At 53.5% G+C, this 19,960-nt stretch overlaps 1 protein-coding gene across 1 annotated transcript in view; it reads right to left on the reverse strand.

Moving 5' to 3' along the window:
* TCERG1L (transcription elongation regulator 1 like) overlaps window positions 1-19,960 on the reverse strand; it is a 196,235-nt gene that overhangs the window by 10,293 nt on the left and 165,982 nt on the right. The window contains exon 9 of the mRNA XM_061403870.1: window positions 12,412-12,547. Within this exon, the coding sequence (XP_061259854.1) occupies window positions 12,412-12,547 (136 nt within the window). The remainder of the gene's footprint in view (window positions 1-12,411; window positions 12,548-19,960) is intronic.

Genomic DNA, 19,960 nt, shown 5'->3' on the forward strand with positions numbered 1-19,960 from the left:
TCAGGAACCACGGGTTTGGGGACGCAGCGGCGTTTAAAAGTGTTTGACTTGTCAAACTTTTAAGAAAATCAATTTTTCGAGCATAAGAAAATTTAATTTCTAGACTCATGACACTATGTCTTCCCTGGATATCTTCCAGGACCAAGTGCCCTGATCTAAAGCCCTGATTGTATCTGTGAGTCTGAGACATTCTCAAATGTCACATCTTGAGAAGAGAAATTATACTTGTAAGAATTTTCAGGATGCCACAGGCCTTAACGGAGGGCAGCGTCTTGTAATTAGTCAGAATTTGGCATAATTTTAATTGATTTTTAATCCACATTTAAACCTTTTTCAGGTAGGTAGCTTTTTAACCAAACTACCTTATCTTATAGCAGCTTAGATTTACACAAAACTTGCGAGAACACGATGAAGTCAGCCTCCAGCCCACCCCCGGCTTACTGTCTCGCGGACATCGCAGCACGACTGTTAACAGGAGTCTGCGCCTTACTCAGTTTCTTTAGTCTTTGCCTAATTATTTTTCTGTCCTGGGATCCCCCCAGGGCACACACCACACGGACTCTCACATCTCCTCGGGCTCTCAGGGGTGACACAGCTTCTCACTCTCCTTGGTCTGGATGACCTTGACAGCTCTGAGGGGAGCCAGTCAGGTGTTCCATGAGATGCCCCTCTGCTGGGTTTTGTCCCAGCTTTTCTCACGGTTCCACTGTGGGTTTGGGGAGGAAGACCCCAGAGGAACGTGTGCTTCCTGTCAAGGTCCATACTGCCGACGTGATGCACCACAGCTGGTGCTGACGCTGGCCGCCTGGCCGGGGTCTCTCTTCTCTGCATCTCTTTTTCCCTGAGTCGTGCTGTCCCCTTCGGAGGCGGTCTCTGTGTGCCTGTCCCGCTGTCGCTCGGTCGCGTCTGACTCTGTGGCCCCGTGGACTGCAACACTCCAGGTTTCCCTGTCCTTCCTTATCTCCCAGAGCTGCTCCAACTCGTGTCCATTGAGTCGATGATGCCACTTGAGGGGCCTGACCCACCTCCTGATACGGAAGAATCTGTACAAGTGCCTTGGAATCCTTCTGGGTGGGGATTTATCCATTCTCCCACATTCACTTCTTAGTTCAGCCATCTGTTTGTGTCAGTTTAAACTCATGGATATGTACTTCACGCTTGGGGTTGGAATCTAATCTGACTGCTGGTTTGTGCTCAGATTGCTCCAGGTTGGCTGTTGTTGGCCTCCCGTGTCCCGGGAGCGTATCCCCACTGTTCCGTTTTCTGGGCCCTTGAAGATGCTCCAGGATGATCTCCTATCTCTCCTGCGTTGGCCCTAGAATCAGCATTCTCTGAGAAGCCCTGGTCCCTCTTATCGGAGAAGGTGTTGGGACTTGAGATCCAGGTGAGCAGCTCATTGCTGCTGAGAGGTTGCGACTTCCAGATTCTTAGCTGATGGGGCAGTAAAACTTTTAAGTCATCCAAAAATAATTTATTCACTTAAAAACATTGACTAAATATTGGCTATGTCTTAGGCCCCTTGCTGGGCGCTATGGGTTCAGAGAAAATAAATCAAGGCCACTGACCTTGAGAGGTTGGTGGGGGGTGAGACAGAAAGTGAATTCAGGATCTCCTGGGGGCATGAGTGTCCTTCTGGGTACAAAGAGATGTGCCCAGGAGCCAAAGGCACAGAGAAGGGCCCCCATCGGCCTGGGGGGAGCTGTCTCCAGGGCGGTGGTGTCGGGACCTGGCCCATGGAGGGGCCTGGGAGGGTGTGCAGCAAGGGCTGTTGGTGGTGCGGAGGCCAGGCTCCGGGGACTGCGGGAATGTGGGGGTCTCAGGGGGATGTAGGAGGCTGTGCAGAGCTGGGAAGAAGTGGGAGAGACGGCCTGAGTGGATGTGGGGACACTCGCCGGCCTCCTCAGGAACCAGGGGTTTGTTCTGAGAGTAATGGGAAAAGCCAGATGCGATGTGCGCCCAGGGGCCCGGGCCAGGGATGGACTCAGCGCAGTGGAGAGGAGAAGCTGATGGGCAGGTTTCACAAACAAGGCCCACCCGCTCCTACTTCTGAGCAGGTTACAGTATGGCTGGTAGAAATACTATTTCGATAGACATGGGCTTTGCTTGGAATGGGCTTCCCTTGTGGCTCAGCTGGTAAAGAATCCTCCTGCAATGCAGGAGATCTGAATTCCATCCCTGGGTTGGGAAAATGCCCTGGAGAAGGGAAAGGCTACCCACTCCAGTATTCTGGTCTGGAGAAGTCCATGGACTATACAGTCCATGGGGTCACAAAGAGTCAGACATGGCTGAGCAACTTTCACTTGCTTGGAACATTGTAAAGATTTTCTAAATTTACTGTTTCTGTATTCAATAATAAAAATAAAAATTCTTTTTAAAACTCATGAGCTCTTTTATGGGCAGGGTGAACCAAGCTCCACCCAGGGATCTTTCTCAATTGATTAAGAACATGGTGAAGTATTGACATGTCATGGCTGGGTGAGGGGGTGGGGGGGACTCCAGAAGAACATCAGGGCAGAATGGTCCCTCTGTTTGGCTAGAGCTGATGCTTGACCATGTGAGCATTAAGGTGGACATGAGAGAAGGGATGGTCACCTTCAATTCAGCCCAGTCAGATGGGGTCAGTCCATCACACAGAGCCCTGAAAACCCCTTCAAGGTTCCAGCTCTGTACAAAAGGCAGGTGATTATTAAGAACTGGTATCACATAACTGACTCCACGAGTGTGATGAGAATTTTTGGAGTTCTAGATACAAACAAACTAAACTCAAAAATATATACATATATATATATATATATATATATATATAGAGAGAGAGAGAGAGAGAGAGAGAGAGAGAGATATCATCCCTGGCTCCAAAGGAAATTAGGAAATTACAATCTATATACAAGGCAAGGAGATCAAACCAGTCATTCCTAAAGGAAATCAACCCTGATTATTCATTGGAAGGACTGATGTTGAAGCTGAAGCTCCAACGCTTTGGTCACCTGATGTGAAGAGTCAACTCCTTGGAAAAGCCCCTGATGCTGGGAAAGATTGAGGGCGGAAGGAGAAGGGGGCAATAGTGGATGAGACAGTTGGAGGGCGTCACCGACTCAAAGGACACGAACTTGGGCAAACTCTGGGAGATAGTGAGGGACAGGGAGGCCTGGCATGGCGCAGTCCATGGGGTCAGAGTCGGACACGACTTATACATGCCTGAGCAACTGAACAACATGCAAGGAAGAAGAGTCATTTCCACAAAGACTAATTTGTGATGAGAAGACAGACGTCGTCACGTAACCTGACAGCCATGCCAGCGCATGCTCTGACGTGCGGAGGAGGGTGCAGTGCTGGGGAGGGCAGCCCGGGCACAGGGCCCGTGACTGAGGCTGGAGCCGATGGGCAGGCTGGACAGTCAAGTGTGAAACGGGGTGTGGCAGTGCCTGCAGGGGGGCACAGCCTTGTCCACCAGACCCACTCTTCCCAAAGGACCCTGATGACTGTTGCTGCCTCAACCATGAGACTCACTCCTGATGGAAGACCACCCTCCCCAGGCCTGCATCTCTGCAGGCATGTCCTGGTACGCTTATTCTGTGGGACAGGGCCAAGGCCTCCCCTTTCTTGCTGCAGGCCAGTGGGGAGCCATTCTCCGCTCCCAGGAGTCCCCAAATTCCCTGTCGTGGCCCCTTCTGCAACAGGGCACCTTACTGGAAACCGGTGGGAGAATCTCTATATAGGAGGCCTCATCTTACGTAACATACTATCATAGCATCACAGGGGAACGTCTCCGTCCTATTCGCAGGCCAGCCCCCTCAAGGGACGGGGTCATTTGGGATGGGTGTCCCGGGGTGGGAGTCCTGGGACCACTGTCGGGATGTGCCCACGCAGCAGGTCCCTGAGACGAATGCACCCTCTTGCCTCCAACATGGCCTTCATTCTCCACCTTGGTCTTCATCCCTCATCTGTCTAACAGACCTCCCTTTGATACTATGGCATTTCACATGTGTTTTGGTCCTGGATAGTGGGATTCTTCAGCCCATTTTAGACCCTCTCCTGTGGAAGTCAGTCCTTCCCTGCAGCCTGGCTGGGTCTGGGGTGGTTCCGTCTCCCCTCCTGGGCTGTGTTCTGTGATGTTCACATCATCTCCTGACAGTCGGCAACATACTCCCAGAAGCATCTGAACACCTCAGGGTGCTGACGCCGGGTGACACCCTGCCACGGGCGAAGGTCGGTGCTCCGTGCTGGTGCGAGGGCGTGTGGACGTGGCCCACGCCGCCAGGTTAGGGCTCTGGCTAGCGCTCACACACGTCTTTATTTGACGTCCCCCTGGAGCACATCCTGGAGTATCGCCATCGTTTGGGAACCAGGAGAGCTCAGGCAGCGGTCCCCTGGGCTGGGCTGGTGGCCAGGCCCTTCCTTCCTCCCAGCATCCTGCCAGCAGACTCTCCCCCGCCCCGACTCATCCTTAGTGTCTGAACTGTGCTCCCTGCCATTTCTACAAGGGCCGACACCAGAGCTTGTGGTTCAGAACAGGCACAGGGAAGGAGCCGCCGCGTGGACCCTGGCGGGGGAGCAGTCCCCAGGCTAAGACCACGGCTCCACATCGTGGAACGGGGTCCACCCCTACCGGGGGTCAGGGGCCACCGCCTGCCTGCCTGGCAGAGGTGCCCTCCTGGCTCTCCACCTCCAGCCCCCAGCCTGGTCCCAACACCACCACCTCTGTCAGCAGCGCACTCCACGCCTCCCCTCCCTGCAGGGCTGCCCTCAGCCCCCCCACCCAGCCCTGACCCTGAAGGTCGGGTGTGCACACGCGCCCTGTCTGCCCACCCTCCCTTCCTCTGGGCCTCTGCTCCGTCCTCCTTGCTGCCTGCGGCTCTGCGGATGACAGACGGCGTGTTCCTTGCAATTAGCACTCACACCATTACCCTCTTCATCCAATTTCCTGGAACGCACAGCTGTGTCTTCTATTTCTGGCTCTGGAGTTCCTGACAATTCAAGGCAGCTCCAGGCGGGCAGACCACAGGATGCAGCAAGCAGGCCATGCTCTGAGCTCAGCCTGCCCAGACGCAGGATCGTCTTGACGTTTGGGAGGTAATTCCAGGCATACAGGCCACCGACGCGGGGAAGGAGACGGGCTGAGGGTGATGCAGGAGAGAGCAGGTCCCCGGAGCCACCCCTCAGGGGAACCCTGGAGGAGCACATAGGACCTGCCGGGGCCCGCCTGCGATTCATCCAATCACGGGGCAGGAAGCGGGGGGTTTCCTCCTGACCCACCCCTCCCTGGTGCAGTGTTGCCCCTGGCAATGCTCCAACCTTAAATTTAGAGGGAATGGTCAGCCTGTGGAGAGGTCTCGTGAGCCAGGTGACCCCCAGGTGAATCCCGAAATGACAGAGGGGTTGGTGCCCGCCCCCAGACTCTGGGACTTGTTGACTTCTACCCCATCTCCAAACTAGACAGCATATTCAAAAGCAGAGACATTACTTTGCCAACAAAGGTCCGTCTAGTCAAGGCTATGGTTTTTCCTATGGTCATGTATGGATGTGAGAGTTGGACTGTGAAGAAGGCTGAGCGCTGAAGACTTGATGCTTTTGAACTGTGGTGTTGGAGAAGACTCTTGAGAGTCCCTTGGACTGCAAGGAGATCCAGTCCTGGATGTTCAGTGGAGGGACTGATGCTGAAGCTGAAACTCCAGTACTTTGGCCCCGTCATGCGACGAGTTGACTCATTGGAAAAGACTCTGATGCTGGGAGGGATTGGGGGCAGGAGGAGAAGGGGACGACAGAGGATGAGATGGCTGGATGGCGTCACTGACTCAATGGACGTGAGTCTGAGTGAACTTCGGAAGATGGTGTGCTGCGATTCATGGGGTCGTAAAGAGTCGGACACGACTGAGTGACTGAACTGACTGACTCACCCCATCTCCCAGTGCTCAGAGTGTTCTACCACTTTCTGTATTATGTGTGTATGTGTGTGTGTGTATTTTGATCAGTAAATAAAATCTTGCACTGTTATTCCACAGTATCTCACCTAACTTGGTTTTCACACTACGGCTAGTTATACTCCCATCTTAAGCTTAGAGTGGGTGGTCCATGTGCCCCGCCCCTTGGGTCATCTTCTTGTTAGACCGCTGTCTAATCACTAACAGAGAGGTGACCACAGTAATATCTGCGGAGTGGAATCACCAAAAGCTGTGGCAGTTAATTCAGGAAAGAACCACAGCACAAAAGCTGAGAGAAAACACAAATCAAAGGGAAGGAACCATGAGATTCAAAAAATAATAAGTAGTAAATATTTATACTTCTTACTATTCAGTGGTGGTGGAATGTGCTGAGAAAACAAATTTTCAGGAACTTTCAAACACTGCTGGGAGAATACACTGTGTGAAAACAACTTTTTCCAAAACAATTTGATAACACAGGTCAGATGTTGACGGCACGCAGGAAGCAACCCCCCACACACATAAACCAACATTCATGCATCAGTATGGTCATCGGAATACTATTTAAACTAGCCAAATTGGGCAGAGACTAAATGAATGAAAATGAGGGCGCTTTGAATGGACAATGAACTGACAATTATATCCTCATCAAAAATGTTTCCAAAGGTTTATAATAATATTTTAAAACTGCTTCAAAGGAGAAAATAGTATACAAATGTATAAATTAGGTTGAACCTTATCAAATTACCTATCTTTTAAAAACAAATGGGACTTCCCTGGCTGTCCAGTGGTGAAGAATCTGCCTGCCAATGCAGGGGACACGGGTTTGATCCCTGGTCAGGGAAGACGGCGCGTGCCGAGGAGCAGCGAAGCCCCACAGTGCCACAGCGGCTCAGCCTGAGCTCTAGAGCCCTCAAACCGCAAGTACTGAGGCCCCCGGCACCCTAGAGCCTGTGCTCTGCAACGAGAGGGGCCGCGTGATAAGCAGCCTCGCACCGCGGCTAGAGAAAGCCTGCAGGCAGTGAAGGCCCAGCACAGCCGAGTTAATAGACAAATAAATAAAACATTGGTTCAGCCACGTTTAACCACGGTTCAATCCTGGTTATACTATATAACTATACCGTATGATATGTATTGTACTATATAATACGAATGTTTGATTTTGCTATTGCCTTAAAATCTGTTTCTAGGATAAAAAGACTAGAAGGAAAGGGATGCATTGATGGCAATAACTCTGTCTTAGGACTTCAGGTGATTTTCATTTCTGTTCTTTGAATTTTGCATCTTTCCTATAAAGAACGTGCACTCCTTTGATGGCACAATCTTATTTTATTAGTGGCATGTGCCTGGTGAGACTTTGAAGAGCTGCCATAGGAACACGAAACGGGTAAGCTTCCTAAGGAGCAAGGATCCGTCTCATGGGGAAGCTCCTGCCAGTCTCCAGGACTCCAGAGCCACGACTCAGGCGCTTTGCCTCCAGTGCCATCTCAACCCGGATGTATACCTGCACATGAGGGGGACCGAGCCCTTCCCCGAGTCCTGGCCCAGCGGCCACTACAGCTTCAGGCAACACCACCTACGCATCTGGGCAGAGGGGCACTAGACGCCAGCCAGGGGGAGGTGCTCCTGTCCCCCACCTGGGAGAAGGGAGAAGGCACGGCCGCCGCGCTGGCAGGAGGGCACCAGGGGAAGAGCCTCTCCTCATCTGGGCTGCCTTTGCACCAACAACTCAGCGCAGAGAGAGAGCCCTGTGGCTCAGCCAGGACGGGTGTGTGGATTGTGAATTCCTCTTTCCAACACAGACTCAGATGCAAAGTCCAGGGGTCTCAGCTGCAGGGCTGGCTACTGTGCCAGTCAGTATCCCCAAGGCTGCCGCAGCTGCAAAGCTGGCCAGGGTTCCCCTGCAGAGGGGCCCGACAGTGTCTGAATGAAAATTCAAGGTTATGGAAGAGTCTTTCTTTCCCGGCCTCTGGGAAAGCCACTTCCCAAGGGCTATTTTGCAGAAGGAAGAGACCCTCGATAAAATGTCTCTAATGCATTTATCTAAATAGACAGGGTTAAATTAATCAGCTGCTACTCAATTAATCCTGCCCTTTATAGACTGAAGTTTAAAGAGAGCCCTATTGTGGTTTATACTAGTGAAAGCAGATAAAAACAAAACCTTCCACCTACATATTACAAAACCACAAAACCGAAGGCCTTTCCCCAAGCCAAAATCCCCACAGCACACCCTAAACCATGCCCTTTTTAAACTGCTGGAAATCCACATACCTAGCTCCCTCTTTCTATAAGCACATGAATCTCTGAGCTGAAGCATTGAACAAATGCAATAAAAATTCTTATTAATCACTCAGTCTATGAAAAAGGTGACCTTTTTCAGCCTCATTTTTAAGCAACTAGAAATCTGATGGGCTTAGCCATCAAAGCCTCTTGAGCATGGGTAACTCATAAAATCTGCCGACATACTTTATAAAGTCAAGAGTCATAAATGCGGGCATTGCTTTATGACATCAGCAGTACATTCAGATTGGTCTTCTCTATTCATGAGGGGTATGTGGGCTTCTTCTGAAATCCTTGTAAGATGAGGGTCTCAGCTTCACCCCCGTCTCTGTCTCCTGGGAAAACCCAGAGTACTGGGGCTCCCGTTTCCACATTGTTTTTGCTGATTCTCATACGTGAATATATCTAAGAACCAAGGCTGGATGGAATCAGCTCAATGAGACAAGAATGCACTGAACACACCCTTAGTAAAATCGCTCAGCTGAGGGCTCTGGGGTGCATCAGAGACCACGTAGACTCAGTGTCCTTGGGAGGGCGGGGTGGGGTCTCCAGCAGTCCTCACCCTCCAAGTGGCTTAATATCACGCTGTGCGAGTAAGCTGGGCATGGGTGGTTTCCAAAACACAGAGGTGGAAACCTAGGCATTGATGAGATGAAGGCTGCATATGTTTCTCAAATGCTCACGGTGCCGTCCCTTCTCTGGGAATTCTCAGTTAATTCCACTGGGGCCGACTGGCTGGGTTCATTCAGACCTCGGAATTGTGACTATTTCTGCACTATCCTTGCCAACAGAAGAGGCATGGTGGCAACACTCAGGCGCTTCCACCCTTGTGGTCTGCAGAGAAGAATCCTCTTCTTGGCGACTTTGTGGGGAGAGAAGCCTGCTTTATCATGAGTGATGTCTTATCCTGCAAATGCTTTGGGGCCATATGAGTGGAGGAGAAGGAAACAGGAAGAACAGCTGCTCCAGGAGATACACCCCTCCTCCAGGCTCCATGGGCCTACTCTCTGATCAGCGCAGGGACGGCCCAGGGCACACGCAGCAGGACCAGGGCTTGGACGTGAAGGGAATCCCGGGAGGTCCCTGAGCGGCCCTGGGAGCCAGTGCCTGGATCCGGGCTCGAGGAGCCCAGTGGGGCATCAGAGCGTCCCCTGCCTCCAGGACCCAGCACCACGACTCGGCAACGAGGAAGGCACACTGAGCGGCCGTGAGGCACACGTGTCAGCCAGGGAGTGGGGAGGCCGGGCTCGGAGGGCCCCCCGGGAAAGAGACCTCATGCCAAGGTGCAAGGAGGGCAGGGCGAGTGAGACAGCTCAGGGCCCAGGCCGGCGGTGACACAGGGCACGAGCCTCCAGGACCCTGAGGCTGGCCTGATGGCTGCGCAGCAAGCAGCCTCTTCAGGTGGCAGTGACGGCGTCTAAACCCAGCCAGCTCCATCCTCCTGGAGCACCTGGGACTTGATGGCGGACCCACTTCTCCAGCATAGGAGCAGCGGGCCGGGGCGGCCAGAGCTGGGCACTCTGGCCTGTGTTCCTGGCCTCCTCTCTTTAGCCAGGGGGAGAGGTCACGTCTTTGCTGTTGACATGGGGAGGCTGAGAATAGGGCAGTGAGGGCCGAGCAGGGAGTGAGGGGAGGGCTCGGGGGAGCCCTGCCCATCAGCCATGTGGGGTCTGTGGTGGGCCCGGTAGGGAGTACACACCACACACAGACACACACGTGTATACACTCACAGCACACACACACACAGACACACGTATACACACTCACAGAACACAGAGAGAGACACACATGTGTATACACTCACAGAACAAACAGAGAGACACACATATACACTCACGGCACACAGACACACACGTGTACACACTCACAGCACACACACACACACGTATACACTCACAGAACACACACGGAGATGCACATATACACTCATGGCACACAGACACACACGTGTACACACAGCACACACACACAGAGACACACGCATGTACACTCACAAAACACACAGAGGGACACACCTATACACTCATGGCACACAGACACACATGTGTATACACTCATAGCACACACACACAAGTATACACTCACATAACACACAGAGAGATGCACATATACACTCATGGCACACAGACACACACATGTATACACTCACAGTACACACACAAAAACACCCACAGACACACACGTGTATACACTCAGAGCACATATACACACACATATATACACTCACAGAACACACAAGAGAGACATGCATATACACTCACGACACACAGATAGACACATGTATACACTCACAGAACACACACGTGTATATATTCATAGCACACATATATACACTCACAGAACACACAGAGAGATACACACAGACACACATATGTGTACACTCATAGCACACACACACAGAGACACACGCATGTACACTCACAGAACACACAGAGAGACATGCATATACACTCACGGCACACAGACACACACGTGTACACACAGCACACACAGACACAGACACACACACATATACACTCACAGAACACACAGAGGGACACACACACTCATGGCACACAGACACACACATGTATACATTCACAGCACACACACACAAACACCCACAGACACACACGTGTATACACTCAGAGCACATATACACACACATATATACACTCACAGAACTCACAAGAGAGACATACACATATGCTCACGACACACAGATAGACACGTGTATACACTCACAGCACACACACGTATATACACTCACAGAACACACAGAGAGATATACACACACGTGTGTGTACACTCACAGCACACACACACGCACCTCTACACACACACCTCTACACACAGCACACACACACACACACACACACAAAGATACATCCCTCACAAGAGCATCAGCTGCTTCCAAGGCCATCCCATCCTACAGGATTTTGTGATGAAATCACCTCTACATCTTGAAAGAAAGAAGAAAGTTGCATGGGAAGGGATTCTATATTTGGCAAAACTAATACAATTATGTAAAGTTTAAAAAATAAAAAAAATTAAATTAAAAAAACAGCATTTTAACCTGGTAAATATAACTCTTAAAATCATGTTTTTTAAGAGGCTGCCCTCCGCCCACATCGGGAACGGGTCCTGTGCGTGTGAGTTCATGTGCCCCTAGGCGTCCTCATGACTTCACACTAAACACACGGCATTGCCACTCAGATCACAAGCCTGCTTCTCCTCCAGGTCCTCGCGCCAAGGGCTGTATTTTACTTTTGAGTGTGTCTCCAGACAGATAAAGCGACGCACACATTAAAATTCATGGTGCAGAGGAGACGAGGGGCCCCTCGGAGGGCGGCTGAGATAATCTCCTTCTCCTAGTTCTTCAAGAGCTCACACCGGCTCAGCTCCGGGGAGCCTGTGGGCCCCACCTGCCCAGGTGCCAGCCCTGCTCAGACTCTCCCCAGGGGAGTCAGGGTCTCCACAGACCACCCTCCCCTCGGTTCTCAGCTGCACCTGCTCTGGGAGGGGCCTCCCAGGAGGCAGCCTGCCCTGGGTGCTGCCTGCAGAGGGAATTTGCTTTTGCATTGCCAAGGCCACTTACAGTGTTCATAATAATTATCATTACACACCAGCTCCCATCACTGCCTTCTGCGTTCGGGCTCATCCTACGAAGAAACCCAACTGGGCTGAACTACTGTATCAGGCTCATTTTATACCCAAAAGCCAAACCAGGAAATAAAAGTCATTGGAAGGAGATTCAATTATAAAATGCATGTCCCCCTTCAATTCAAAGGTGATTCAGAAGTCAACAACCATGAAGACATCCCACCTGCACGAAACCCACTGGGCTGACCCAGAGGGGTGCGAGCCCCTCCCTGAGTGAGGTCACCGCAAGGGTGTGTCTCGTGGAGGGCTGGACGTCAGAAGCTGGCTGGGCTCCTGCAGGAAGGCCATTGACACCAACCAGCGCTGCACCCTGCGTCCCCTCCGGGAGACCCACATCTGCTCACCTCTCAGCTGCATCCGTGGACAGGTGGCAAGAACTGCCCTGTGACGCATCGCACCCCCCAAAGCCTCGCCCCCTCCTAGGACTGGTCCCTTTGCGTGTCTTTTGGCCCCTGAATGTCCTGCACGCAGCCTATCTACAGCTCGGTGAGGAAGGGGACATGGTCCTGGGGGGGCGATGGCCAGTTCGCCCCCCACCCCCGCCGAGGCAGCCACGGTGGGGCCCCCTTACCCCTCTCTCCAGAAGCATGTCTCGGAAGTGGGTCGCTCGCTCCTCCAGCGGCAGAAGGATCTGGGGCAGGGGTGTCTTGGCGCCCACGTCCTGTCTCTCCGCCTCCTCGGCACTGGGACTCACGTGGCCTTCCGTCCTTCGGGGCACAAGATACAGAGAGTCAACTGAGACTTTGGAGACCCACCTGATTCTCACTGTGACCTTTCAAAGCCCTCCGGGCCCCTGGAAGGAGCAGAGTCTTTGAACACTTTGCAAAGCACAGCTCAGATGAGACTTGGCTCTTGGGATACAAACTGCTTTGCTGCGTTTGGGGCAGAAAGTGGAGACCAAAGCCCCGACAGGACAGCACGGCCGGAGGGAGACCTCGGTGGGGCCTGAGGGTTGAGAGCGCTCAGAACGGCCTGGGAAGGAGGCCGAGCGGCCCCGAGGCTTCCCCGCCAGCGGCCACTGCCACCTGAGCGGACGGAGCCAATCTGTCACTTGGACCAGTCACTGCATCTTGAACCTGGTTCCACTTTGGCTTTTAGAGATGACTTGACTTTGAACAAAGGCATGGAAGACAGTCATGGGGAAATTATTCTATCTACACCCAGAGGGCAGAAAGCACTGTCTGGGGGTTTAGCCCAAAAGGGAGGATTTAGTGACGGCAGTGAGACAGGACCACACCCTGGGGACTCTGCAAAGGACAGGGAGAGCTAGGTGACCGTGAGCCCAGGGGTGGCCACAGGGAGGAAGCAGGACCCAGCGTGGGCACGGCCAGGGGCCAGGCAGGGCGGCCCAGAGGAAGGAGCGAGAGCCCCCTTTTGTGAATCAGCGACCCGGTAGCTCGCATCCTTTGTCTGACTGCCCATCTGACGGGGGTCCTCGTGGTTCTACTCCTCGTACTGGAAGCACCTGGAAACCTCCCTCTACCACAATGCTCGCTGCTGGAAGAAAGCATCTGACCAAACACACACTGTTACTCCCACCTCCTTCCCTCCTGCTCCCTGACACGGCCCTGCCTGGGAGTGGTCCGCCCAGCACCTCATCCTCAACCAACCGCCTCCCGTCTCCTAAGGTGCCGACTGGACCCCTGCTGCCCAAAAGGCATCCCGGCTCTGACACCCAGACCCCTCTGTGGGTGCAGCCACAAAATTAAAGGACGCTCCTTGCAAGGTAATCTATGACAAACCTAGACAACATATTAAAGAGCAGAGACATCACATTATTGACAAAGGTCTGCATAGTCAAAGATAGGCTTTTTCTAGTGGTCATGTATGGGTGTGAGAGGTGGACCATAAAGAAGGCTGAGCGCCAAAGAACTGATGCTTTTGAACTGTGGTGTTGGAGAAGACTCTTGAGAGTCCCTTGGACTGCAAGGAGATCCAACCAGTCCACCCTCAAGGAAATCAGTCCTGAATATTCATTGAAAGGACTGATGCTGAAGCTGAAACTCCAATACTTTGGCCACCTGATGCAGAGAGCTGACTCATTAGAAAAGACTCAGATGCTGGGAAAGATCAAAAGCGGGAGAAGGGGGTGACAGAGGATGAGATGGTTGGATGGCATCACCGACTCAATGGATGAGTTTGAGCAAGCTCCAGGAGATGGTGAAGGACAGGGAAGCCTGGTGTGCTGCAGTCCATGGGGTCACACAGAGTTGGACAACCTAGTGACTGAACAACAACTCCCCCACCCTCCAGGACCAGGATTGCAGGCAGTGATGTCAACAGGCCAGTGCAACTCTGATGAGAGGCCCTTTCCCGGAAGTCCTAAAGAGAAGTGCGCTGGGAAGCACCATGACTTCCTCGCATCCTGGGTGCTCACAGGTCCAGAACAGCGGGACACGTGCATTTCAAAAGCCCGCTGCACCCCAGGAATTGCGGGGAGAGAGGCACGCACACCATGCACGTCCGGGTTTCCTGATGTAGGTCGCGATCAGGGCTCCCCAGGTGGTCTGCTGCCGGGGGGCCTGTGGCAGCGTCTGCAGACATTTGTGGTTGTCACCACTCGGAAGGTGCTCCCAGCACGTAGGAACAGAGGCCAGGGCAATGCACAGGAGGCTCTGGGCATGTCTCTGTCCCCGCATTTGGGAGGAGGAGACAACCATCCAGGTCACGGGTGCTGCGTGCTAAGTCGCTTCAGTCATGCCCAACTCTTTGTGACCCTATGGACCATAGCCCAGCAGGCTCCTCTGTCTGTGGGGTTCTCCAGGCAAGAATACTGAAGTGGGTGACCATGCCCTCCTTCAGGGGATCTTCCCAACCCAGGAATCAAACTCGAGTCTCTTACGTCGCCTGCATTGGCAGGTGGGTTCTTTCCCACTGGTGCCACCTGGGAAGCTCCATTAAGTCATACAGTCATTTAACTACCCAGCCAGGGCAGTCTCACCCCCTGACACCCACCAAGGCTGCAGCTTCTCCAGCTCTGACCAGGGTGCCGTGAAGACACGCAGGTTAGCAGTTTGGGATTTGCTAGGGGCGTGGAATGTATATAGCATGTGCTACATCTGACAAGGGTTGCCACGCATCAGGGTTATAATGTGGATTAATCCAACCTCACACAGAATGTGCAAAGAAAAACAACCTGCTTGCTCAGCCCATTAGGGAATCTTATTTATAAACCAACAATTTCAGAACTTACATTCTTCGCTTCTTATGCCATTATGTGGAATTTTGAAAAAAGAAAATTGCCAGTGGATTTGCCATTGTATCACACTCCAAAGGGTATAATTAGGATTTCTTTGTAATAAATTTTCATTAGTTAAAAATAGAAGTGTGGAAACAAGTCTTGCATTGTTTTAACTCGAAACAAGACTAATAGGAACATGTGATGATTGCGGATTACAGCTTTTTCCACGAAGTATTTTGTTCAGAACCACTGGACGCCTTCCAGACCGCAAAGCAATCGGTTCAATTAGAGTCAATCAAAAGCAAAGCAAACTTGGCTAAAAATATTTTTTACATCCTAAGTCTGAAAAGCTTGGTACTAAAAGTAAATCCTAATACTGAAAAATAGAGTAAAGTCAACATCATACGGAGGGTGAGAGGCGTTGCCCCCAGGGGCCCGGCTGGGTACCCGGGCCCTGGGGTGGCTGTGCGGATGGGGACCACTGCAGGGCCGGGGTGTCCTCGCTGCGAGGGGAGGGGCATGTCCCCTGCCTCCTGCACCCCCTTGGGAGACAGGGGGCCAAGCCCCGCCCTGAGCTCTGCCCCTTCCTGCTCCCATTCTGCCCCTCCCCCAGAACCGCCTCTGAGCTCCAGCAGCTGAACCGCTCATGAGACATGTGTCAGGGCTTTCTGACCCTGCCCCTGAGCCCAGGACAGCACAGGCTTCCGGTGGATGCTCGAGACCAGACGCAGTACAGCAGGATTCCAGAGGCAGCAAGTTCTTTGTCAGACGACGGACTTTCCTGTGTTTATCTGGTGTGGAGGTACTCGGGCCACTGGCCTTGGTACTTCTGTCCCTGCCTGGAGGCCAGTTCTTGGACCCACAGACTCGCCTTTTCTGCCTCCTGCATGGTTCAGCATGGCCATTCTGGGGTTGGAATGGTCACCTTGGCGAAGAAATTATGGCCACAGACCAGCTGCCTGTTACAGTTCAAAGGAAAGTGTTTTTTGTTTTTGATTTTGTTTTCACTGTCCAGTCTATGAGGGGAGGTGAGGAGAGAGAGAAGGAAGAAAAGAAGGGAGGAGGGGCGGAGAGAGGGCGGGAGAGGTTGACTCAGAAGGCGGCGATCTTCGCAGCAGCCGATAGTGGAGGGTGCGCTTCTCCAGATCTAAGGCCCCTCCCACCGACTCAGCATGCACGCCTGCCGCATGGGGCAGGTGAGGGGAACACGCTGGACCACGTCTTTGGAAAAACAGTTTGAACAGGAAGATCCCGACACGCCTCCATCTGTGATGCTAACGTGAGCCTGTTTTTCAGTCCTGTTGAAATATTTAAACATCTTGATTCTGCCATCAGTTTATTAGCTCTGTCTCCCAATTTTGCAGTCCCCATAGATGTGATAAGCCGGCCTCCTGCACCTCTGTCCAATTTGTTCATAAAAATGTACAGCAGGAAATGCCAAAAGCAGATGCTTCTGGCGGGTCCCACCAGCCTCTCCCTGCAGGTGACAACCTCCCTTTCCTGATGCTGATGAGCAGGGGCAGGATGGCCACCGTGCCCACCAAGAGGTCTGGAAAGCCCTGGCTGGCAGGAACTGTGTCTACTCCTGCCACAGCCATCATCTGGGGCTTGTTGCTCCGAGACCCAAAGGGTTAAGGGTGGCGTGTCCTGCGGCTCCTGCTGCCCAAAACCCTGACTCGCTCCTCTGCCCCTCCTCGTGCCCAGCCAGCGGGTCCACCAGGGTGGGGTCCAGGTCCCTGGCAGCTGACATGAGTTCCCTGCCAGGGCATGGAACTTGGACATGTGGTTATTTATCCTCAAGATCCCGAGGAGCTGAGATCCATAGGCTTGCATCTTCCTAAATGATTCCTGGACATAAAACAACTCCTGAATGCCTATTTCCTTGGCGTGCTTTTTATGATTATTCATTATTCCAGGTGGGGCACCAGATGCCAGATGCCGCCTGAGGCGAAGGACAGAGATAAGGAGCACAGCGCGGCCCAGAGACCCTGCAGCCCCATCAGAGGACGCCTGATACTTGCTGAAAACACGGTCAAACCCTCTCCTCCCACTTTACTTGCACCTCATTTAGTCCTTCTCACAACCCTTTGAGGCTCATTTTACAGCTGGGAGAACTTAAATGAGGCATGTAAGTTCCTCAGCACAATGACAGGTCTGAAAACAGTGATGGTGATGGTGACAAAGCTGATGGTGGTGATGGTGACGAAGCTGATGGTGGTGACGACGGTGGTGATGTTGTGATGGTGACGTTGATGGTGATGTGATGGTGATGGTGTGATGTTGTGATGGTGATGATGGTGTTGATGCCGATGGTGATGGTCTTCATGATGATGGTGATGCTGCTGGTGGTGGTTATGATGGTGTTGGTGGTGGTGGTGGTGGTGGTGATGGTGATGCAGCTGATGGTGGTGATGGTGACGAAGATGGTGGTGACGATGGTGGTGATGGTGATGGTGGTACTGATGTTGATGATGGTGACGTTGATGGTGATGTGATGGTGATGGTAGTTATGTTGGTGTTGATGGTGGTGGTGGCGGTGGTGATGGTGAGGATGGCGGTGACACGACAGTGACAATCACGGTGATGACAGTCGTGGTGATACTTCTCCTTCATTGTCTCTGGCGCCTCTGACGATCCCCACCAACCCTTCCCCAGGCTGGGTTCCAGCCTTCTGTTCAGCCGGATGACATCTCATCTTTTATTTAATTTAATCGATGGGAGAGTCTGTTCTTTCCTCTGGCAAAGAGGGCTAGGAATTTATCATCAAAATGCTGCCAGGCTGTAACTCCGGTGTGAGACATGATATAAAATTCTGCAGGAATCAAAGTTTCTGTGAATCTCTGCCTTGTGGGGCCTCAGACACTCTGTCATGTGGCTTGTAACAAATGGTCTTCGGATGAGGCCAACTTGGAAAGATCTGTGTTCTCTAGTTTTTAGCCTCGCTGTTGTAGCGTAGGAGGGTGCCTTTGGCTGCTGTCAGAAGACTGGGCCATCAGTCAGGTGGTCTCCAGGCCCCCGGCTGGGCTGGGGTGCAGGGCACCAGCTCAGCTGGCACTGCCCACCTACGTGGAGGTCCAGACTCAAAGCCAACGCTGGCATTGAGGAGGATGCCCCCCCAGGATGGAGTCATGGCCCAGGGTACATCCGGGCTCTCACCCCAATCAGGGAGCCATGGGAGCTGAGCAGGAAGTGCTGTCCCCAGCCCAATAGAGCAGCCCTGCTCCACAGTGTGCAGGGACAGGACTCTGACACGGGAGAGATGGGGCCATGACACGGGCAGAGATGGGGCTCTAAGATGGGCAGAGATGGGGCTATAAGATGAGCAGAGATGGGGCTCTAAGATGGGCAGAGATGGGGCTACAAGATGAGCAGAGATGGGGCTCTAAGATGGCAGGGATAGGGCTCTAAGATGGGCAGAGATGGGGCTCTAAGATGGGCAGGGACGAGGTTCCAGGATGGGCAGAGACGAGGCCCTGACATGGGCAGGGACACAGAACCCCCTGGAGGAGAAGGCTGAGGCCTCCAGGCTGTGGCCTGGGCTGTTTCAGACCTCAGGTACTCCTCCAGCCAGAGTTCACTGCCCTCTGCTCTGTCTGACTGCTGACCGCTGACTGCCTGGCTAACCCCCTCATGCCCGCCCCTGCCCTGCTCCCCTCAGCCCTGCTCGTCCTGCCCTGGCCCCACCCCCAACCCTCGATGCTGTGACACCTGCCCGGGAGGGGCTCTGGGGGTTACGGAGCTCCTCTCTGCTCTCTGGAGGCCAAGCAGCCCTTCCACGGGGGTGACCACACTCACCCAGCCTTTCTGTCCACATGCTCAGAGCGCTGTGAACCAGGAGTCACGCGGGTGGAGGGAGGGGATGAGGAAGTGAGCAGACCCCCCCATGACCCCCGCCTCCCTGAAGCCCGGTCAGCGTGGGCCTTGGGAGGGATGGAGGGGTGCCAGCTGCAGGCACGCTTGGTCTCGGAGGCCAGCGTTCCTTCCTGGGGAGGCTGCCTGGGAAGGCGTGTCTCCGTGCCAGAAGGTGGCCCCTCTGGGGTGTGGAGGAGCCCCTGTGAGCACCAAGAGCAGGCTCCCCAGGTCCAGAGACAGGCGACCGTGCTGCTGGAGAAGGCCCGACCCCACATCTGCCCCCAGCCCGACTCTGCGGGTGCTACATGGTCGTCTTAAGGGCTCGTCAGCTAAAGCTGAGAGGACTCCCTGGAGATTAAAGGTCCTCAGGCGGGTCCCGGACCCTGTGCAGCCGCCTCCCTCGTCTGGGGACTCGCACTGGCAGCCTCAGTGCACCAGCGATGTCCCCCAACAGGTGACAGGAGACACTGCCAGGCCAGCAGCGTCCGCCCCACAGTGCCTTTGGAGGCCGTTTCTAGCCGCATCCGTGAGGTCACCACGCTCTCAGCCCTGAGAAGCGGCCGGGGGGCCCTCAGCCTGAGGGCTTGGGGTGCATCTCACAGAGGCTGCTGCGTCGCTTCTGTCCCAACAACAGCGAAACCCAGACCACCCTCCCGCCCCCGCTGGCTGCAGCCAGAGTCACCTTCAGGGGCCCTGGAGGACACGTGACGACCTGATCGCATCTGTCATATAACACACGATGCTTAGGGCTGCCTGTCCTGAGGCTCAAGACCAAACAGACCTCCTGACATGAAATGCAGCGAAGGATAATTTTTAACCTATCCGAGTCCTCACACAGAAGTAGGCAGAGCTGTGAGAACAAGAAGCCTGCAGTGTCCTCACAAATTACGGGGCGAGGGGTCCCCAGAACTTACACTGTGAGCAGGGCACCAAGGACCCTCAGGGCGTTTGCAGCCGCCCAGAGAAGCTGAGAGGAGCCAGAGGCCCATCCCAGGGCCGTGACCCCAGGAGCCTGTGATGCCCTGGACGGAGGAGCAGCCGCTGGCTGTGGCCTCTGAGAGCGGGGACACTGAAGCTGGAGGCGCCT

The sequence above is a fragment of the Bos javanicus genome, chromosome 26 (assembly GCF_032452875.1).
Source record: "Bos javanicus breed banteng chromosome 26, ARS-OSU_banteng_1.0, whole genome shotgun sequence".
In the NCBI taxonomy this organism is placed as follows: domain Eukaryota; kingdom Metazoa; phylum Chordata; class Mammalia; order Artiodactyla; family Bovidae; genus Bos; species Bos javanicus.